Here is a 24,293-nt window from a genome sequence, read left to right as displayed (position 1 = left end):
CAGGTAAAGTCACTTACCACTACAGGAAAGCGACAGGTGTAACTGATGAAATTAGCAATTTTTTTTTATTTCAGCAAGTGACCCCATTTAATCCTGCACAGTATGTCTGGAAGTAATTATTAATCTTCTGTGAAGAGTCAATAAATCTACTAGGATGAAATTCCCCAAGCAATTCCATTCTATTTGCAGTATAAATCTACTTTCTCTGTGTCACTGTATAAAAGTCTACCAGGACATTATAAATATAATCAAATCTGCCACTATCGGTTTTAGAAGAAGTTTGTTTTAGATCAAAGGCTATACAATCATCAAAACAGAAAGAATAATTTTGATTTTTATTTTTTTAACCAGTAGTCTCATTGAGATCAGAAATTTCTTTTGCAAGGGAGACCTGGACAAGGTAGCAGCCATACAAAATCAACAAGATACACCGATTTATAAATCCGTTTTACAGTTATGAAGAGGAGGATAGTTATTTGGATAGTAGTGACACGCAGAATTTTCCCCTTATGGTTATTTTGTTCGTCACATTGCTTTCCAAGCTTCAAAACTTCATCCATCCCTGTTTAAACTCATGGCGCTGGGGTGTTGTCAACTTCCTGCATGATTACTTAACCCATAAAGACCCAAACAGTCAAAAGCATCTACTGATCTAAACAGTTTAATACCTGTTGATCCACTAATCCTATCAATACATGTAAATAATTGGTGTAAAATACAGTGTGTCATCTTTTCATGGTCATCAGATATAACCCATTTGGACGTTCAGAGGCTCTGTAGTGAATGTAGAAACACCGTCATCTTCTACAACACTGATTCACCAGTAAAACCCATTAAGTTTGATCAATGACAGTAGATGGACACACTTGTTTTTATGTTCAGTTACTGATATCTTTTACTGAAAAAGTCACTTTTTCTTCAGTTTTCTCTGTTTTTGATATAATAATCCTCAACTCTAATTTGAACTTTTATGAACATCTACATGACCAGTGAATTAAATAAAATAAAATACTTAATTTTCACTTGAAAATGCAAACTACAGAGCATAATATTAGAAGAAATGGTGACAAACCACTTAAGAAAGGTCAAAAGTAGGGAAAAGTTCATTTGGGGACTGCCACAAAAGTAGCACTGGGCCTTTATGAGTTAAATATAGAAAAACATATTATTTACATTGAAAAATGCAAAATACAGAGGATAATATTAACATAAATAGTGATAAATCCCTTAAAAATGGTTAAATATAGAGAGAGACAAACTCAACAAAAAGTAGCACTGGACCTTTATGGGTTAAACATAGAAAAACATGATTTACATTGAAAAATGCAAAATAGAGAGGATGATAGGAACATAAATGGTGATAAATCACTTAAAAATGGTTAAATATAGAGACAAACTCAACAAAAAGTCGCACTGGGTCTTTACGGGTTAAATATAGAAAAACATGATTTACATTGAAAAATGCAAAATAGAGAGGATGATAGGTTAAATATAGAAAAACATGATTTACATTGAAAAATGCAAAATAGAGAGGATGATAGGAACATAAATGGTGATAAATCACTTAAAAATGGTTAAGTATAGAGACAAACTCAACAAAAAGTAGCACCGGGTCTTTATGGGTTAAATATAGAAAAACATGATTTACATTGAAAAATGCAAAATAGAGAGGATGATGGGGACATAAATGGTGATAAATCACTTAAAAATGGTTAAGTATAGAGACAAACTCTACAAAAAGTAGCACTGGGCCTTTATGAGTTAAATATAGAAAAACATATGATTTACATTGAAAAATGCAAAATACAGAGGATAATATTAACATAAATGGTGATAAATCACTTAAAAATGGTTAAATATAGAGACAAACTCAACAAAAAGTAGCACTGGGTCTTTATGGGTTAGTCAAAGACAGCAGGAGAAAGTGGGGCTGCTTGCCCAGAGGTTAGAATAAAACCCTAAGGGGGGTTTCAATGAAACATCTGCCATGGGTGGTGACCTCTGTGAACCTCCCACCACCCCCATGTTGCGCCACTATTCATTTCAGAACTGGGCTCATATGAGATAGTGAGCGGAGGTTTTTGGTGGAGGCTTTAGTGGACAACTCTGCATTGAACACCCCCCACCAGGCTTTCTTCTTCTTCTTGTTCTTCTCCTCCTCCTTCTTCTCCTTCTTCTTCTGTAGCTTGCTTGTGCGCGCGCAGGAGCAGCTGTCAGTGGGTCGAGGCGGGTGCCCGCGCGCTGCATATAGCGAGACTATCCTGTTTGAAGATTATGCCGCAGCTCATAGCCATCTTGTATCAGCAACGATGAAACGGTAGAAAAACTACAGGGGCTGGACGGGCGTTTTATTTTATTTTTTTTATTTACCCTTGGGAGCAGTGTTCCTGACAGGCGAACACTGCAAAGGCAACAAAAAAAAAAAAAAAAAAAAAAAAAAAAAAATCACGTCTGCGTCGGTGGCTAGTGAAAACACCTCATACGAGTTGTGGATTATTCCGAGGACATCGCACTGAAACCATGAGCTGGGGGTCAGAGCTATGGGTAAGTCTCAACACACTTGTATCTCCACTCAAATATCTCACTATGGACATAACGGTTCTCACATTAAATAAACACCCGTGTCTACCAGGCGCAAACGGCTCCATATTTGCCGCTAAAACGACGTTTGAGTATGCGCCGCTTTGTGGATGTTCAGCCTCAGTGACGTTAGCCAACTGGGGGCTAATTTGCAACGGATAATCACTGAAGCTGGGCTATTTCTGCTATGATACATCTATGTAAGGTGCTGCTAAAGGAGGGAGTGTAACCCCGCAGCTGCCACCCTCCATTTTCCTTCATATTTGTGCATTTCAAGCCACGCTTTGCACACACCCCCTCAAAATATAACCACCAATTATTTATTCCTGCGGTGCCAAGTTGTACAGACAGTAGAGGGGGGGTGTCATCATGTTGCAGCCAGTGGCACTTGTTTTCTGTAAGTGGCATTGTGTAAGAAACTGGTAAATGACATGGAGCACACACAGCAGGGCTTATTAGAGAGGAAGCAAACGAGGTTAATTCGTGCTATTGAGCTCCACACAAAGCGTGCTAAAACACTGCTGTTTAATAAATTCCTCTGCCATGATGTCACTTTGCAGACAAACCTGGTAGTCGCCGTATCGAGCTGCACGTTTTATCAGTTGGTATGCGAAGATATCCACGCACAAACTCATGCTGTTACATCCAAACTATGGCATTGTAATAGTGATGATGATTACAGGACCGTGTCAAGCTATTTTTACGACCTGATAATAAGCGGTTGAGGCAGTGGAATTCCTGTTGTTGGGGGTTTTTTTGTTCAGGGGATCGCATGTTTTTACTTTGTTGTGGGAAAGCCGTCATTCTGATGCATGTGTGCTGACTGTTGTTGGAGGATTCACTGTACATTTTGTGTGAATGGTGGTGTTGTGTGTGTGTGTGTGTGTGTGTGTGTGTGTGTGTGTGTGTGTGTGTCAGGGCAAACATGCATGCGTCTGCCTGCATGTTTTTACATGGAGATGGCATTTGAACCTGTGAGAAGGGTCACATTGTGTTTACTTTCACTCTTGCTGTATTTCTTTTAGTGTAAGGATGGCTTTTTGCATTAGGGCACTAGTTCTCAATATTTTTCTGTGGGCCTCCCCCTTTGGGCCCCCCTCAACCCCAACAACAAACTGTTTGATTGATATGACACATATGTAACCTTGTTCTGTGGTAAGTTAGTAATTGGTCTTGTAATTTACATACACCAAACTCTGTCATTATTTATTTATTTTTAACCATCAACCTGTCCAGTTACTACAGGTGTAAATTAGCGCTTATGCTGTAAACTGGCACCAAGCATATTTCCTCTGACTCTGTTTAGGTCAATGTATTGTTGTGCACTGTCCCTGTACAAATAAAGGCATGCAATACCATACCATACCATTGTAATAATTGTACAATTATAACTTTTATTGAAAGAAACATCAATATCGTAATGATACTTTTTGCTTTTCCTTGAATAATTTGTTGTTCAAATTTTTAAAAAACTTAGATTTTTGCTTGAACAGTACAAATAAACTCAACAAGACTGCTCCCTGAGACAGTATTTTTCCAAATAAAAATAGGGAAATGCACAATTATCTTACAACTATGACAATAAAGTTACTCTTTTTTTTTTTTTTAGAACAAACAAATTTTGGTTAAAAAAAAAATAAACATTTGAACAGTATCAGTGGCTGCAACAAGCCCATTTACATTGCGCATCTCAGAGCATTAAAGGAGTGATATTTTGCTTTTTTAAATGGAATTATGCATTTTAAAACATTTCCCTGTGGTCTACATAAATTGTAAATGCTATGCTTGGGTTTGGATTCTTCATTAATTCAACTCCACAGGTCCATCTTCAAACCTATTTCGGAGTAATGACACCAGAAAGGTCGTTTTGAGCGCTGTCCCTTTAAATGCAAAGCTGTGCTGCTCTGTCCCGTTCAGCCTCTTGTGTTTGTTAATACAACCAACAACTGAACATTTTAGGTAATCAGATTTGTTTGTTGTACGTCCCTAAAATGAGTCCAGAGTGCTCCAACGCTAAAACATTAGTTCCACCTGCTACATGTTCTAACCTGAAGAAAAAAAAACCCCAGGAGTGATCCCATACCCCCCCTGGCAAACCTTCATGCCCCCCCTAGGGGGCCCGTCCCACAGTTTGAGAACCACTGGATTAGAGGAAATAACAAACATTGCAGTTTAGAGCAATTTAATCAAAGGAATTATGTGTACATACATACATACATCCTTTAATTCCTTCTATACATAGACAGATCTATAGCCAAATCTGAACGTCATAACATTTCTCACTTCTAGCATTTATCTTTTGCAGCCACAGATTGCGCAGAATATTTGCATGGAGCCCTTTTTTGGCCCTGATAAAAACCTGAAGTCTAAAGTCAATATTATGAGTTACTTTTCTTCTTCACAAAGCAGCAAAGGGGGTCTGGAGATAGTTAAAACTAGGGATGTGTTTTTGCTTGGAGGAAAAAAAAAAAAAAGTGAGGGGGAGGCACTCCTCTAAATTCTCCAGTAATTTACCTGGTCCAAAGTTCACAGAAAAAAGCACCAGTACTCCACATTTTTTTTGTTTGCAGTGATGTCAGTGTATTACTGCTTTACTACTGTGACGCTTGACTAAGAAACTGCTGCCGTGGTAGTCATGCAAAACGAACATAGCCTCCAGGCATTTTTACGTACAGGCTTTCATGTGTATCTTAAGTCTGGAAAACATTTGCAAGTTTTTTAAACAGAGACTGAGCTTTTGCAGAGAATAATGTATTATAACCAGATGCGTTCCTTTTTCCTTAACAGGCTGAATGCAATCCAGACACTTGTTTCTTTTCCATGCAGCAGTGCAGCACTCCTCTACAGGTGGTTATTGCCACTGAAGCATGCTAAAAGCTTATTTTCATATTCTCCCCAAACCAGATCAAACAGTAAACCGTAACACTTCAACTCTGGCAGCAGCACCCTCACTTGTATGCAGAGCAAAAGCAGGATGTTGTGGTTTATGTGACAACCCATGCATACCTGTATGAAAGCAGGCAAATCTGAATCTTCTGATCTTGCTAAAGGGCAATATCTAATAATTTGGACAAGATAATTATAGTGTTTCTGATCTTTGACGCAAGTTAGTTGCAACATTAAAGATGAGGGACAGGGCACCACATGTTTTATCAAGCTTATCCTGTTGTTTCTCACTGTGAACAGGAAAGTAAGTGATATTTCAGGAAGTGAAGTCACAGGCAAGCAAGCAGGGTTTCTCAACTTCTCATGAACATGACAGTGGTGGAGTAGCACAAAGAGACCATGTGGTGATATTCTCCCCTCAGTCCCATGTTAGTCTTTGGTAGAGGAAGAGACAAGCTGAGAGTGAGCTCTTCTCAATCAAAATGTATTATTCAGGTGATTTAAAATAGCATCCATAATCAGACAATGAAATAAGGTAAATAAACAGGAGTAATTATGGTGAACCTGCTCTGAGAGTCATCATGAGCAAAGCGCCACAGGTAGTTGATATTCTGCAAAATACTGAATTCTTTTGGTGAAGTATCATAATACTGATTACAGTCTTCACTGTTTTCCTAATGGTAGCCTCTCTGGAATGTATGCTGCATGAACATTTTGACCAGCCTTGTCTTCTGTTTGTTACATGATCAACAAAGGAGATGGTGTAAATGCAGTTCTTGCATTGGGACTCTTGTGACACAGAGCTGAGTTCAGTTGTGCGCTACTGTTTTTTAACTATTGATTGCAAAAATCTTTTTAATAGGGATTGTAAATAGCCAGCAATAATGATCTGATTATTTTGTTTTCTACCTTTTATTGATTACCACTTTAGAATGTCTTAAACTAGTTAAAAATCTATATTGCATTTTTTCCACTTTAAACATTTACTTGATTGTTAAAATAGTGAACTAAAATAACCAAATTGGCCCAGTTCTAATTTTTACTTATATGACTTGGGAAGACCTTTTTTGGGTTTTGTTCAGAGCATTACATAAATGGTAAATGGACCAGCATCATGAGCATGCACTGAAAATCACACAGCTCTGTCTCCAAAAGTGGCTTTATGTGCATCTGCAACAAGGAAGAGGGAAGTCAGATGTGGTGAAACATGTGACTGTTCCTCAGTGGAACAGGGGTCAGAAAAAAAATAATGAAATTATAAACGGCCTTTGTTTTACTAACTATAGAGATGTTAGACATCAACTAAGCCATTTCAAATCAAGTTAGCTGTGCTTGATCTAATGTAGGAAGTCTGAAAAAAAGACCGCAACATTTCAGCAGTATTTCCGTTTGGGGCTTGAGTGTCAAGATGTATGGGGCTAGCAGTTTGAGAGCAGGTTGCCATTAACCAGGTCAATTGTATGTGACAAGTAGGATAAGACAGACAGTTGTTTTTACTACACACAGCAAAATCAGACTTAACAGAAGCAAAAGATGAACTTAAGGCGGTGACTTCATGTCAAACGAGGAGCTAGTACACCTTTTCTGTATGACTCGCTATGTCTCTCACTTCTCCTGTGTGGCTTATATGGGAAATGAAATAGTGCTACCTTTTTCATACTTGCACTAACTATTCACCAACCTACATGTTACTGATTAAACAACATGGACAAGGTAGAAACTCTACTCAAAGAGCAGCAGCTGAAGGTAAGTTAAGATAGAAGGGAATCATGACCATTTAGGCCAGTACTGCCATGTGTGGTCTTTCCTGAACCTACTTTATTGTAAGGGTCTGTCTCTGTTTGTTCAGTCTTGTCAAGGTGTCAATACATTGCAGTTGTCTTGCCATTGGGGACAGCCTGAGATGCAAATGCTCCAGTTTGTCAAGGGTTCGTAATTGTTGGCACATGAATATCTGTCGACCCTCAACCTTGGAGTGTAATTGAGAAGGGATCGTGGCACTGTCAAGAGACGGGTTTTGAACTTTTTTCTCTCATGCCATTTAAGTGGTGCTCCAGACTTTCCCAGAGGGGCACAGACCGAAAAGTTCAATTAAAACCTCATGTTCTTGTTTGTGTGGATTTCAGTCGTGCATTCAGGGCAGCAAGATTTCAGCGCTGATCTCCTGGTAGTTTTATGTCAAGCTCCAAGCAGCCTGGTGTTAGACTGAATTTCCTCCAGTGTCATATGTAGTATCTCATCTGGGTTCAGACACCCTTTGGGGCCCAAGCCAACACCCCTGCTGCTTGCTTGACATTCAGGGCACTTCCAGGACAGAAACCTGAGCTAGTTTGTTTCCTTCTGTCAGTCGGGGAGGGGGTGGAAGGGTCAAGAGACTGAAACCTTAGGGAGACTGCAACAGACATCCCCGCACCCCCACTTTGACTCACTCGTCACCACCCACTTGCTGACTCAGTGATACCACTCCAGACTGGACCCCAGGGAGTGGAGAGCAGAAAAAGGGCAATGAAACACATTCAAATCAGCAGTGTGCAGGTGAATGCCAGTAAATTGTCTTTAGTGCATAGCTTTGCGGTAGGGATGTAATTGCTTTTCACGTGGGAAAGGTCTCCTGTTGACTGTGGTTTGAGATGTTCTGTTGTTTTCAGTATACTGTTATGTCACAGGAATGTCTTTGGTCTGCAAGGGTATTTTTTCATTTCCGTAGTCTTGGATACAGGAGGTCAGAGCTGTTTTGTCATTTTGTCCATGAGAAGGTGACTCAGTTGTTCCCGCCACAGACGGTTGGAGCTTCTAATCTTCAGCCTCCTCACGGCCTCTTCTGTTATTTGCAGTCAACCTTTAATCACTGGGGGGACCAGAGAAATTACACTGTGGTGCTGTTGGGCCTCAGTCACATGAGCTCTGACATATTGCCACCTGAGTCTTGTACTAATACTGCTGGATTGTACTACATAGTGTTAGCATGCTTGTACTTTATTCTGACAAGGGTAGAGTTTCTCTCAAACTAATGGAATAGCATTTTTCTAAGGTGGAGAACTGTGAAGGTTACATCTGCTGCTCTGAATCTGCTCACCATTTCAAGTCCCTCATTTTAGACTGAAACAAAATGTTTTCAGCTGAGCAGCTGGCACATATCCAGTTTTCTCTCTTGATTAAAAAGAGTCATATGCTGAAAGCGTTTAATTTGGCATCACTTCATTTCTGACTGCAACAAAGATGTTTGGGCCTTTTTTCATGCAATCATCTTTGCAGGAAAAAAACAGGTTTTTTTCTGTAGAAACAAAAAATCCTCTTATGACAAGTGCATTACACTATATGTCCTACATTACAGTCAGTGCAGTACCTTTAGACCTAAACCTGTGTTCAAAATCTAAAGAGTTTTTGAGGACTGGTTTTATTAACTCCAAAGAGCAACTAGAATAGACAGTGTAGATGTTTGCACAGACAAGCAGGCAAACACACAGATTTCATGTTGTATGTGTTCCAGGGTGCTTAAGATGCTGGTGTAAATTTTATTGCTGCTGCTATCTCAGTTCTCCATCTGTGTTCGTGTGTGGCAATGAAGCCGGGGGATGTTTCTGAGGCCCAAAAACAGCAGGACTGCTGCCACTGTTTCTTAGCTTCCTGATATGTTTATATTTTCGAGAGTCCACATGTGCTCAGCGTTGCTGGTTTGGGCCATGTGAACCTTTCAATAGGCACTTAAATGCTGCTTAATGTGAAATGATAAACCACCTCTTCTAGCCACTTAACCATACATTCATCTCCTGCTGCTAAGAGCCTGTTTGAGATAGGTTAGATCTCATCCTTTCCCTTACATATTCTTCTTTTTGTTTTCTACTCTGTTTTTCATTTAGTGTGTACTCTCTATGAGCTGACTCTCTGATACTGATGTTAATGGATGTAGTCATATATATTACTTCAAAGCAGAGTTTTTGCAACGAAGACGGTTGTGCTTTTTCACACTGGATTTTCCATCTTACAAAGACATATGTCACATTTCAGTGATTATTTGGGAGGCTCTCCTCCACATTTACCATGGTGCCTGTGTGTTAATGCTCTCCAGTCTGTAGGATACAGTATCAAATGTTTTGTTCTTTGTGGGATATCTATTTCAGAATAAAAATCTAGCATAGGAGTGGAGGTTGTTTTCTGCTTCAGTAAATTGTTTTGGCATTTGAAACTTTATCCATCATTTCCTGTAGCCTTGTGAGGTGTAGCCTCATTCACTGACACAGCAATGCATCGTTAACATAACAAGTTCAGATATACCTCTGTGTTGATGCTACCTGTCAATATACTGTATGTCTGCACAGAAAACACTGGCTGCAACTGTCACACACCTGCATTAAACCCACTGCAGGAGCAAGACGAGTAACCACCTCTCCATGCCAGGCAGTCTCTTTAGCTGTGTTATCTTTACTCATAGTGAGATGTGGCATGGCAGCATGAAGTGAACGTCCTGCCACACAATTTGGAGAATGTGCCAGAATAACTGTCAGCAAAAGCAACCAACTTGAGATTTCAGCAAAATTTAATGATAGATTCGAAAGCACTTAAGGATCCTAAATCCTCTGAGGAACCTCTTCTGCCCAGTACAACTAATGTAAATATTTTAGCATCAGCATAAAATCCTTTTGTTGTTTGCGGGAGTGAATAGAGCTATGGTTGGCAGTTTAGAGCTGTTAGCAGATTAAGTGTTTCTCTTTTTTTACCAGTTAAACAAAAACAACAGAGGACTTCTAGTAGCAAGTTGGTGTTAGAGATAATATCCACCAGTAAACCTGACATATACATTCCCTTCTGATAATGATGATGTAATAACTAATTTACAGGAAGGATTTTCAACTCACACTGAGTAGAAGTACCGCAGCTATGCTGTAAAAATAGCACACCTGCTCATTGCATACACTAGCCATAGTGGTCTTGAATGGCTAATCTCATTTTATGCTGCTTTTGTGCACTGTCTAAGCCAGGGGTCACCAACCCTGGCTCTTGAGAGCTACTATCCTGCATGTTTTAGATGTGTCCCCCCTTCCAACACACCTGATTCAAATGAAAAGCTTATTATCAAGCTCTGCAGAAACCTGATAACGACCGTCAGGTGTGCTGGAAGAGGGAAGCATCTAAAACATGCAGGATAGTAGCTCTCGAAGACCAGGGTTGGTGACCCCTGGTCTAAGCTAAATGAGCCTTTAAGTGGATAAATACTCCAACAAGACTGCTGAACTGAAGAGGTGGAGGGTTTGGAAAAAACAAGTGGCCTGTGGTTCAAAAGATAAATGTAGTACAAGGTTGGCACAGAGCCGGATGAACATGGTCTGATACTAATCTACAAATGAGTGACTCCTGTCATTTGCAAACCGTAGTTGTTAAACTGTAGCTGTAGTCTGTAAAGATTGACCGTAAGAAGAGAAGCCACACAAGACTTTTACAGAAAATGACCTAGGGATCTATTTATGAACTGAAACTGTGAGCAGACACTCAGCTGAATGTGAGTGTTTTTATTAAGTTTCTTATGCACTTCCAGGAACTCTTAATTACATGTTTGTGCTGTTTGTTTTTATGTTATTTTTTTCTCACTCTACAAGATCCATGGAGGCAGTCATTACATTTTAAGGCTGACACCTACTGGCAAGGAAATATAGTAATCATTGAGGTACTGTTATGACATGTAGTTATTACAAGTCATGGTAGTTCTTGAGACATGAGACATGTCCTGGCAGCATAGAGTTAGAATGCCTTGGCATGAGAAGTACCTGAACCATATATAACATCGACGCTCTGAGTGGACAGCTGAGAAGCGGCGCCTTTTACAGTAACACTGAAGTCAGTTTTAACTCATGGCATTTGGCCCCTTAACATATTTCATGCTGTGCGTGAGTATTTACTGCCTGAACTCGCAAACACCAATACAGATTCGCTTCATTAATCCCCAGTGACAAAAATATAAATAGGGCTGAGGGATGTGTAAAAATCATATAGCAATTCATTTCACTGATACTGTGATTGCTATGAGTCATGCATGATTTTATTGGAAATTGTTGTGTTTCGTTTTGATGATGACGATAATATGATTTTTGCACTAAAATAGCATGTTCCCTTACATCTGGAGAATTTGACTAACAGGGTGAGGCATCTCTACCATAATTCATCATTTAGAGTGGTGTGTTTTACCTTCCTTTAAGTTGGTTGTTCAGTGCAAGTTGCAAACCAACTTTATCAGCGGAAATTTTTAGTAAACTAGAGGTTGGGAAGGGTAATAAAATGATAGTTACATCAATGCGATGTTTTTTCTAACACTACACATTTTATCGTTATAATTTCTTTGATTCTTTTACTTATAGAGTTTTGAAATGTTCTGAGGTTTAGAAAGTGTTTGATTTTTTTCTTTAACTTTCACTCCTGGCTAAAATTGAGCTCGGTATATATCATGATAGGCCTACTTATTAAGGTTAATATTGACTGATATGAATATTTTTACAATCAGTGCATTTTTGACCATTTTCTTATACTAATTTTCACCTGTTTCATGTGTTCTTATCCATATACTGCTGTCAGCCATGTGGGCTCCTTTAGTAAATGAAACCAATGCCTTGTGTCGCAGCAGACCTCTCATTACAGGCATATTCTACGTTTCTTTTAATCCAGAGAATGTGTTACATAAGCGTTAAAGAGCTTTATCGTCCAAAAAGAACAAAAACAGCTCAACAGGAACAAAGGCTGATGTGTATTTTTTGGCCTAGCAGAAATAATCCACAAAATAGCAGAGTCCTATTGGATGATGAAGGTAGTTACAAGTGAGGTGAAGTAATCAGATTAATAACTGTTACTTCATCAAAGTCTGGTGCTGCTTACATTTCTGTTGGTCCCTCTGGGTAAAACATCTGTTTTTACTGCTACTTCATCAGATGAATCTGTTTTTGGATTGGGCCCTACCAGCCTATATGATGTGTTTGGATGAACTCTTCAATTGTCAAGCTTTTAACAAGACCTGTGCTTGATCTAGACTAATTTTTCTGTTGTGCATCAGAGAAGTTTGATGGATTAACTTTATCCGGGAGTCTGTTTCTGGCTGTGTTGTTGGTTTTTAAGAGCGTGACTATGTTGCGAAGAAGAAGTGATTTTTTTGTTTTCTTGGACAGTAGTTTCTCCACAATATCAGAAAAGGAAGAGGAAAAGGAAGAGCCGCTGAGCCCTTATGAAGAATATCTGCAGGTGCTGCTGCAGATGAAGATGACCAGTGCTGTAAGTGAGCACTGAAGTAAATGGGATATGAACTTAATGTAATAATGGGCAGCACTACCTTGTATGTATAGGCTGCTATATTCAGGCAAAAGAAAGAGAGTGAACAATACAACTTAGAGGCATGAAATGTCTGAGTATTACATAAAAGGAATTTCCTCATCCCTGTAAAACTGAGAAATCCTAAGATGCCAACTTACTGGACATTTACAAGGGCAGGGCTTTAACGATCGCTGCAGTAAAAGTTCATGAATGAGTTGACCACCCTTCCAGTTACTGTGACTCATAACTGACAGGCAGCAATTTCCTGTTGCTTCACCACCACAAGAGCGTTTGTATATTTTATTGAGTCAACTCACTACTCAGACATGATACTGTTTAAGACTATTCAGTGATATTGAAAGAGGCAGAGGCCCTGAATAGCAGAGGGGTTATCCACCAGCAGGCAGACAGAAGAAATGTTTTGTGAGTGCAGAGGTATGATACGCGTGTGCATACACCAACACACAGGCGTTATTTCTAAAAATACCTACATGGCATGCAAACAAGAGCTTTTACACATAAGGTCACCCAGTGCCCCAAACAGCTGCTCATATTTCTGTGTGTTTGTATGTGAATGTGAGTGTATGTTCTTCCATGTGGATGTTTTCCATCAGGCAGCTGATAGTTAGCAGTGATAGTGAAAGTCAGTCATAAAGTGTGTTTCTGTCAAGCTGTTTTATGAAGAGTTTCAACTTATGCACATTTGTAGTCTTGAAAGAGACAGACATGCATGTATCAATAAAAGGGTGCAATGGATTCAGTGAAAAAAAAACAATGACTGAAGATGATTAAATGTGTGTAATGTTTGCATTAATGAGGCGACTGCATGACTCTTGATTTAACAAACAAATAGATAGTGAAAAGGATGCCATCATGTGTTAAGAACTGCAAAGATGAATGTGAAGGCAAGGCATTGGCTAAGTACTATGTGTGAAATCTATCAGTAGTTCAAGGGCATTGTTTCAGATTTCACCATTTTCTTGACTATTATAAGGCTCAGGAGCAGCACCGAATTGAGTTGTTTTTTTTTTAAATTCCGTCTATTTTTGGTCTGTTCCAGCTTTTCCACATTTTTGCTTGTAAATATGCTGATAACGTTCCAAATTTACGCCAAATTCTATCTTTATTATTAGGGATGCACCGATAACGATACGAGTATCGGCATCAGCTCCGATACTCAGTGTGTGTACTCGTACTTGTAAAAGTAATCCGATACAAATGCACCAATACCACTTACGGCCATGTGACATTCACAGTTCAGTGCAGCAGGTACGCAGCGGTGGAATAATGTGTGGGGAGTGTGAAGAGTGTGGAGATTTTTCAACATAAATGACGGTGATAAAAGTAACACTGACTGCAAGTAACATTAAAGACACAGACAGATACGGACGCATCGTTCTGTCCGTCGTCTGCGTACATTCCATCCGTTTTCCAGGTGCTCGTGGATGCGTAAACAGAATGAGAATACCAGCAGGAGTACGGAGCGGTGCGGACCGTGCCGCCAGCAGAAGTGAAAACAAAACTTACGGCTCATTTGTCTTTTCTCTACCTGCTGAAGCTAAGCTTTTAAACCTTACCAGTGAAAACGCTGCAGCATTAGTATCACATTAGTGTTACCTCTGTCGTCTCCATGTTTGTTATTACTGACTTTCTTCTTCTTCTTCTAAAAAAACTTTACTCTTCTTTGTGGTATTTGTCCAGTATGGTTAATTAAGAGCGGCGCCCCCGGTGGATTAATTGAGAAACGCTCATTCCAACACATTAAATGTCAGTAGCAGCACTTTTTTCTAGTCAGACTAATGACAACGACAATAAAGCACATTTACAAAAGGAACTAAGAACTGGAATGGGATTATTAAGTACGCGTATCGGTACTCAGTATCAGCAAGTACTCAAATGTAAGTACTCGTACTTGTACTTGTACTCAGTCTGGAAAAAAGTGGTATTGGTGTATCCCTATTTATTATTTAAAAATAGACTTTTTCTTGTTGTAGGGCCCCCTAACCTCCCCATACATGTGCCTGAAACTTACACAAACTAAGGTAAAAATGCTAAAATCTAAACAGAACCTATTAAATGAATGAAATTCAGGATCAGACTTCTGGGGTAGATCAGGTAGAACATTGCTATATGAAAAGCTGCATCTAACTAGTTACACAGCCACTTAACTCTTACTTTATGTTACAGTAAGATTATTTTATCACCCATAAAGGTCATGATGAATCTTGACATAGCATGACATGACTACTTAGTTTTTTAGTCCAACTGTTTTGCTCAAATCAACAGTAAAATATACACCTGTTTATCTTCATGAATATTTTTGTAACAGTCTCAGTGTTGTTAAAGTTTGATGGAAACCTGACTGATGTGTGTCCAGCTTTTAGGAAAAAATGTACACTATTTAAAATCTGGAAAACAGAATATCAAACTGGAAAAGTGAAATGTTTATTTGCTTGTTGTCGTAGGAGAAAATAGTGTGCATTCAAGTGTTAAATCCCCGCTTACAGTGGGCGGGCAGAGGGCCTTCATAAGTCCCTCTCAAACTTTAATAACCCAAAGAGTAAAAGCTGAGGGCAGCTTTTCAGCAGCACATGATGGTCAGTTGCTGCCTTTGTTTATGGGTGTGCATATGTGTGTTTATGTGTGTGAGGCTACACTGTCCCTTTTCCTCTGACTACTCTCTGACACAGAGGTTACAAAGGGCTATGGAGACATTGTTCCAACCACGCTTTCTTGGACAAAGCCTCATGTGTGTTTCAGAGATGGTTTGGCATCGCCCCTAAATATTTGTCCTCGCTGCTGGACGCCCACTGTCGCGAGCATGACAACTCATGGACGACAGCAGCATTTGGTGTCTCTCTGGTGCTCATTTAAGTCATCTCTGTGATTTGTGTCCTGCCTTGATTGGTCAGTAAGAAGCAATAATTATGGATTTTCTCTAGATAGAAACCAGAGCATTACACATTTTTCGTTTGTCTTTGATGAGGCAGGGCTACTTTTGCTTGAACAATTTGGCTGTTTGTTTATATCTGAATTGGCAATTCAGTTCTAAATGATTGCACCTCCCTGCTCACCCCTTTCATTCTCACTGCAGTGAGTTTGGTAAGGTAATGAGATTCCTAAAAATAACTCATTAATTTTTACTGTGAAAGCTCAAGTAGACATGTGACATGAAAGGCTGCACTCAAAAGCATCTTCTGTCTTAGTCATCACACTAAACAGACAGAAGCCTGGATTTACCAACATCAGTACTGCCATCAGAGATCCTGAAACACTGAGTCTCCTCCTGCTTGGTTAACACTTAAAAAAGACAAAAGCATCTAAGGGCCTCTTGTCCTTTGTCCTCCGTCCAGAAGAACATCTGTCCCCTCAGTCTGTGTGGATTAGGCTCACTCTGCCATGACGCCTGGCTTCTTTCAGCCTGTTTCCTATAACAGTCTGCACAGACTCATAGACCACAGGTACAGAATAAAGTTCGGAAGTATGAAACCCAACTGAAAAAGCTGAAACATGCTGAGTTTTTTCTTCCTGTTACTTGTCACAGGAAGACTCTTGTCATTTTCAGCAGCTACAGGAAGACTATGAGCCATCATGTGTGTAGTTTACAAACAGCATTAATTTATTCAATGATTATATAACATTAAAAACTCAACTGCTGATTTTTGTAATTACCTTCTTTACTGATCTGTTTTCTTTTAATCATCGTCATGGATTTTCAAGATAAACAGTTGCAAATATTTTGCATAATTATGAAGGGGTATAACATTTCTGATTTGAAAAAATCAGAAATGTTGTATGGGTGTGGAAAATACATATTAGTGGCATTCACATATAGCAAATTCTGTAGACTAACAAGTAAAAGCCTTGTGCTGTCCGTCTATCCATTTCTGAAAACTGACTTTCAGAGAGATGAGGAAGTATTTCCTCTTATCATTTTTTAACAGTGCATGCATTGTGTGTGTGTGTGCAGGAATGATGGCTTATGGTTAATTCATCTTATTTTTTCTATTTGTTCATTCCGCTCAGTTGAGCAAAGACACAGCTCTTGTTCGCCTCCTGTGTTTCGTTGATTTTTGCTGTGATCGTCAAAGAGAGAAGAAACCAACCTCTGCAGAGGTGGCGAGGCTGTAATCAAACAAGAAGTGTCCCCAGGAGCTTTTTGGTCTTAATACTTTGCAGCGCAGTCGTATTATCTTTGCTGGCATTGACCATGTTGAGGAGTCACCACCTGCCAGGTGTTCTGTGTGTTTGGCAGAATAACAAAGGCTCTGTCTGCTTTTCAAGTTCCTGGTCGATGATTTCATGATGTGCTCTTAGTCTTTTTTCTCTTAAAAAGAGAAACGGCAAAGTCAAGCAGCTCTTATTTACTGCTGTGTCTGTCGATTCATCTTAGTTCTGGGGTTTATGTGAACCTGACCCTACTGAGGTTATGGTTACGTAAGTCTCTCACCATGTTTAGTTTAAAACCAACTGATATTAAAAATACCATTGTCTGCTTTTTTTGTCTACCTTGTTGTGTGAAAAGAATACAAATAATAACTCATGTGCATACTATTTTCCCTGCTGGGTTTACCCTCTGAAGACAGTAACAGGACCGCAGTTACTCTCTACTGCCTTTTGTGGCTCAAACAAGAAGAACAGGATGCTAGATAGGAATGAGCTCACATTTACTGTTGTACTCAGACTCTTTAGGGTATTGATCCTTGTCTTCATATTAAATCATATTTAGATTGATATGTACATTTTATATTCTGCTGTAGTTTATTCTTTATACTGCTTATTTATTCTTATTCTATTTTTACCTCTTTTTTTAAAAAAATGCATGACATTTAACACGGTGAGAAAGAAACAGTAATATCTCAGTTCTCTGTATGTTCTGTGCATCTAGTGAATCGACAATAAAGAATCTTTGAATATTTAGTACAGATAAAAAGTAAATTAGGTTAATAGTCTTTATGTTATGAGCTGAAATAACTCACTTCATCTTTAATGCAGCGTAGTAGATACTCATCTTGACTAAGATCATGTAAAACCGGTCAGTATGGTTGTGATGCAGGTTACTGGGCTGTCAGCTGATCTGGTATTGTCGTTCAATTATGTGTATAAGCACAGATTAACTGGCAGTTCAACACATTAAAATACACCATAATCCCACTCACCAGGTTGGAGGTCAGGAGGCTCAAGCTAAAACAAGCATGTATTTGTTTTCTTAGTGCACATGGGGAACCCACATATATTTAGTAACTGTTAAATGTTTCCTTTGTTCTGCGTTTGAACCAGTTCCCCATTTCCTGAATACGAAGAAAAAAAAAACATTTAGCTGCACAGTTATATTTATTTTCTTCATGTACTACCACAATAGTTCATCATAGAGAGCTCCCTAAAAATAACATCCAGAGTTGGGGTCGTTTGTCTCCTGATGGGACCCCTGCTTGTTCCCTCCTGCAGGAACCAGGTCAGGTGTCAGAGGCAGTAGATGACAGAATGGAAGCACAGGAAGGAGGAAGCGTTATTAGTCCATTGTATGCAGGGGCCATAAGGGGAGGTTTAAAAAAAGTCCTGTGCAGACTAAATTATGAGTGAAGTAACTGTTCAGCCAACTGTGTGGATAGGATAACTCATGATGGAGGATTTGCATACAAACATAATCACTACCCTGAATTATGCATCAAACAAAAACTTGTATAAAATAGGGTTGTTACAATAATGAAGTTTTAGTTGATCGTATTAGGCTATATAATAAATAAATTCAGATCAAGGTATTACTGTTTTTTTCTGTCCGTTTTATTATACTAGTGCAGGGGTCACCAACCCTGGTCCTCAAGGGCTACTATCCTGCATGTTTTAGATGTTTCCCTCTTCCAGCACACCTGACGGTTATTATCAAGCTTCTGCAAAGCCTGATGATAGGCTTATCACTTGAATCGGGTGTGTTGGAAGAGGGATACATCTAAAACATGCAGGATAGTAGCCCTCGAGGATCAGGGTTGGTGACCCCTGTACTAGTGTGATATAAGTAACAATGGAATATTTAATTTAATGCACATACTGTTCATAAATAACATAAAAATACACACCCCTTTACGAAAATATACTTGAAAAGGTGAAAAGGAGAAAATGATGGGGAAATTGGGATGCATATATTGCAAAAATATTGGCTGATAGAAAATGCCAACACCAATGTTAATTTCTGTTTCTTTTTGTTTTTGTTGTTATTTAGCCTCCCCAACAAAGAAATCTTCTTTGTGAAGATTCAGCACTTTATCATATTATCTTCAAAAATAGAAATTCATGAAAAAAACAGGACAAACTGTGAAATATATTTGACTATATTGACTAATATCAGCACATATGAATAATGTTAAATACCCAATGTTTGGCCAATATATCAAAGCGTCTGTTGTGGGATTATTGAGCAAATAAGACATTATTGTTCTTTTCATTTAGCTGGTTGGAGATTATTATTATGATTGCATAAAAAAAGCAATAATCGGCGATTATGTTACAGTCTGAACAGTATAGTACCAACCTCTGGAAAAGGTTCAGTGTTGTAGTTTTTCTGATCACTATCATTTTAAAAGACAAGTTGTAAATTTGTTTTTTTCTCAGAAGTGTAAGGTCATCAGGGTAATTTAAGTTGGATTTACACTGCCAGACTCTTCTGACACGCTTTCATGTAATGTGCTGTTTTCTTTGATATTTCCCACTCACACACTTCACCTCATAATTTATTAATTTGCTCTTCGTATTGTAGCTGGGGGAAAAGCTCTGTTGATGAATTTTCCATTTTATACCTGGCTTTTCATACTCAGTAAACATTCATGACTTCAGAATGACTCATCATGTTGCACATTTAAACCACATTTGTTTTTGTTTTTTTACAATTCTTAATAGATTTTGATAAATAACCCATTAATTGGGGTTTATGGGCCACCCCACCACCACCACCACCACTACCACCAACAACCCACCTCATAAATCTAATCCCCTTCCATGTAATCCCGCCTCCTCTGTCATTTCTACCCCTTTCAAAGTCCCCTCCCTCTGTCTGTGCACTCTCTCACTATCCTCCTCTCACATCCCACTTATTCCACCTTACGCCTGATGGAGCATTCAGCCTGAATGCTGTGGGCAGCCGTGGCCTCAGATTCACTGTGCATTTGCGAGCGAGCCAGCGCCGCGTCAGTTCCTCCCGTGCTCTCTGGAATTCTCGCTCCTTTTTGGACAGTCTGGAATCGCTTGCTACATTTTTTGGGCCATTTTCTTTGTTCTTGCGTGGGACTGAGGTCAGGGGACATTGTTCCCATCTCAGCCACGCTCTCAGTAATCGCCACTTGCTCTGCTTGGATACCTGGGAAACGTTCTTGCGGATGCCTTCACTAACCTAACCTCAGCCTTTGTTGTGCTGCTCTGGAGGAGGACAAGTTGGATACACATTTTTTGGATTTGGATGTGTTAACAAAACACACAGTCCACACGGGGATAGAGTGGATAAGATGGTGCCCCTGCAGAAAAGGGTAATCTGAGTTATGTGTGCGGAGGAGTGTGCATGAAAGGGGAGGGTTTTATGTACATGATGGAGCTGCGATGACGTACACTGATTGTTTTGTTGCTGCGTGGTGATAACTGCAGATGTTCTTTTTTTTTTTGTTGGATTAATTGGCACATGGGTGTAAGAGTGAGTTTCCTCTTAGGCATCAAGGAGATGGGAAGCATCTTATGCCAAAACTAACAGAGTAGGTTTCTGCTGACAGAGAAACTGAGAGCAAAGACAAAAGCCAGTGATGAGACTTAGAAGCTGATTCATTAGTTCATTAATTGTTTTCTTTTATCTCCTCCACTCAACGCTTTGTTCATGAATGATCACTCATTGAAACTGACTAACAATGCAAACTGGAAAGTCCCTCTCACTCAAAGCACTCTCTATTGTTTTCTCTGAGTACTTCAAGTGAGAATCACTCACTTTGAGAACACAATAATTTGCATTTCAAAGGTGTTCAAAAGATTGCATCACTCTTCATATACGTCATAGTGTGGCTGCAGTAAAGCAACAATAGTATATTATAATAATCTTTTTAGCATTATCAAACTTGAACCACAACACCACACTAAAAAAAAAGTACCTGAAAGGCCTCAACAGCTCTATATGAACAACTCTCAAACTTTTCGTCACCACAACCGCTTCCTGTGTCTTTCATATTTAAATGAATTTGGTGCAGAGATGCTTGAAGATGTCTGTACGTATGGCTTAGTGAGTCAGATGAACATTTGCGAGCAGACACTAGAAAGGTTTTGTATGTCATGCTGAAGAAACTATTAGCCAGAAGACTCCAGACATGGTAGAGGAGAATATGGGAGCCTGTTGGAGCTGCACTAAGGTCACATTTGTTTCTTCTTTGAAATGTTTCTAAAATATAGCTACAGCAGTAAATATAGCTTGTGGCTTGTTTCTGTCATCCGTTCTATCATCATAGCTGTTCCTTTAAGTTAACGTGACCTGATGAATTTCAAAAAAGAAGTGACCTCAGCCAACTAGTGGCTCATTTTTTCCTCACAAGTCATGAGCAAATCTTGAATAATGAGTTCAGTCTGAACAGCTGTATTTGGTTATCAGTATGTAGGCTGTAAGTGCCTGTTTTTACAATGAACTGCTCTTAACCCGCTTCGAAAGACCTCACATAAGGATACCCGATGCATTTCTGTATCAGAACTCACTTTATCACATCAGCACATTAAAATAATTGCAAAAGGGTCATATCTGTCTGTGATGCAGAAAGCATCACTCATTTCATTGTGTGTTTGTAATATCTTCTTGTATCTTTGGAAGTGGACAACAAGATACTTCTGCCTGAACAGTCACTGAGAACAAACACGAATTTGGACAAATAGTGTGGTTGAGGGGAGCCAGATGGGTAATACTCCCACTGGAAATGAGACCTATTATTAGCAGAAGTCTTAAAAACAAAATTTGCAACATTTACTAGTCTCTGTAAACAGCATAGCCCTAGTACATTGGATTGTTTGACATGATTGTCAGTATTTTTTTTCATTGTACTAATCAATAACGGTATCTGCTCAGTTGTAGGTCACATTTTTCATTGCGCTTTTTGTGTACTGTCGATTGAGTCATCTGGTTTGATTTTCTGTCCTTTTGTTTCCTGCAGGATCAGTTTGACAACTTGGAGAAACATACACAGTGGGGGATCGAATTTGTTGAGAAGTACACCAAATTTGTCAAGGAGAGATCTGAGATCGAAATCAACTATGCAAAACAAATTAGGTGAGTACCTAAACTGACTTGTGATCCATATACGGCTGGGGGGTGTAATTAGGTTGACTGTTTTCCATCCAGATGGCTCAAGAGGGAAAAAAAACAAGATTTGACCTATTGAAGTGTCCTTGAATTGAGAGATTGAATATCTACTAGCTCATTATGTAGCTGACCCTGACCTCTGACCTCCCTGTGGAAGGCGAAATTGACAAGAACTCCCACAGGGGATGCTCCACATGGTCATATTAATTATTGGAATGTGCACATATTTTGGTAGTTGCTCTGTTATTTTTCTTGGGAGGAGCAGGTTTGCTTCATGCAGATACACAACTAGATAAGCAGGCTGTTGACCTGGAGGGATGTCTCGTCCCTCCCTCCGTCTTTCTCTCCTTTTGTGCTATTAGACTCCCTCCTCATGCATGGCTCTCTGCTGTTGTTGCTGACTTGTGCTTCAGGCAAAAGGAAGTCAGGTTGAAGGGGGAGGGGGTGGAGCTTGTGTTCCCATAGAGACGAGTAGGTATCAGCTTTATCAACCCCAGGTCTGACCCAGTTTCCCCCCCTCCCCTCCTTCCTCAATACACTCACTGTTTTGATGCACTCAGTGATTTTCAAAGGCAGTGGTGGGAGCGTGAGCAGTCCTGTACTGAGGCCATCATCTCCTAAGGCCCTCTGGATACCCACTAAGTAGGCGATACCCAGCCAAAATCCACAATCCTCATCCTTAAAGAACCCCAGCAGTATAGCTAATGCTTTAAGCAGTCACCCCAACCCCCAATTTCATACTGATTAACCAATACCAATCCATTATTCCCATAGCAACAGACCCCACAGAGACTTAAGCACTCCTCTTTTGGAGACTAAAGTCAGCTTGAGATAATAGGACTAGCTGTCTGTGTTTACATGCCGGCACCCCTGAACTTTTCACATTTAACAGAAATGTTAAGTTAAGCTGTGAAACTCTTGTCCATTCCAGAGGACAAAAATGCATTGCTGGGTCTCAGGAGGATATTTGCTAAAATATGAAATGGATCATAGACCCTCATATACATTTATTTACTATGTGCTTTAATTTGTCTTGAGTTTGTGGAAGACTCGTGCACATGTTTTTACATGGAGAATTTTACAGTTTTCAATAAAATAGTGTAACATCACATCATTGTGGACTATTAGCATATGTGTGTCCAAAGATTTGGAAAGAAACTTAAAAAAAACTGTTAAAATAGCCCACTTGAGACCAACTACAGTCAGTGCATCTGCCATTCAAGCTTAGTCATTCAATTGGTTTTGATGCCCTCTCCACAGGTTTTCCCCAAAGCCTGGCAGGTTGCACTAAGATCTTTAAAATGGAAAATATCTACATGTTTTGTAACGTTTCAGATTCATACAAACTGCTCCAGCTGGTATTTTGTGGTTTCTAACCATCATCTTGGACACATAGGCTATGCCCCAGTAGCCTGACATACAATATCATACATATGTAGATATCTAGTAATCCAATTATTCTGCATCGGTTTACATTGTTGTAGACAGAAGCATAGCAAGTCGTCTGTCTCTGTTTCAGCATATAGTGTGGATGTTTTATATCACTTTGCTTGTACAGAGGCTCCAGTGTTAGATTGGGCTTCTTCTAGTAGTTCTAGTAGACACACATGCACGTGCACACTGGCACACTTGTTAGAGGAAGCAGGAATGAGGCAATCAGGAGAGGATGGTGTGAGTCATAAGGTTTTTCTAGGTTTTCAACACACTGTGTGCCTTTGTTATGGTGTTACTTGACTATATCTAAGGACTAATTATCCTATAATCAACTTAACACAAGAATCAGGTTTAATCTATTAGGCAAGCTCAAACCAAAGGCAATACAGGTCTGTAAGATCTAATAAACTAATGGAATTGGCCCTTTGATCTAGTGTCCTCTTCTGTCATCTGTCCTCTTGTGTTGTCAGATTTTGGGCTTCAGTTTTTTCCTGTCTTTTGGGGCCTTTTCGAACATGTATTAACAGGAAATTCACAGATGTAATAAATTACATTAATAAAAACTGTATTTCAAATAATTATATGCTAGTTCACTGATCCTTTATTGTTAATACTGGCTTTTTTAGATGGTAATTAAATGTTTTGGTTTTACACTGGTGCTTTTTCTTACATTACAAGTCAACATTTAATACCGTTTAAAATGCCTGTAGAGCCAGTCTTGTTGGAGGATAATACATATTATTGATCACCAGCTGTGTAAATGACATTCTGCATTTTTATTGAGCAACAT

General features: G+C 39.3%; 1 protein-coding gene across 19 annotated transcripts in view; it reads left to right on the top strand.

Annotated features, from left to right (window-relative positions):
* The first annotated feature begins 2,098 nt into the window (after positions 1 to 2,098).
* Positions 2,099 to 24,293, top strand: part of fnbp1b (formin binding protein 1b) — a 62,193-nt gene continuing 39,998 nt past the window's right edge. For 10 of the 19 annotated variants that reach the window (XM_030150064.1, XM_030150080.1, XM_030150078.1 and 7 more), the window contains exons 1-2: positions 12,334 to 12,717; positions 21,921 to 22,036. In XM_030150064.1, coding sequence (XP_030005924.1) covers positions 12,574 to 12,717; positions 21,921 to 22,036 — 260 coding nt within the window. In that variant the 5' untranslated portion in view covers positions 12,334 to 12,573. Of the gene's footprint in view, positions 2,545 to 12,332; positions 12,718 to 19,855; positions 20,274 to 21,920; positions 22,037 to 24,293 lie in introns of those variants that run through there. The other 9 variants (XM_030150071.1, XM_030150068.1, XM_030150066.1 and 6 more) reach the window with 4 other exon arrangements.

This window comes from Sphaeramia orbicularis, chromosome 12 (assembly GCF_902148855.1).
Source record: "Sphaeramia orbicularis chromosome 12, fSphaOr1.1, whole genome shotgun sequence".
NCBI lineage: Eukaryota > Metazoa > Chordata > Actinopteri > Kurtiformes > Apogonidae > Sphaeramia > Sphaeramia orbicularis.
This window is presented reverse-complemented; position numbering and strand designations above follow the sequence as displayed.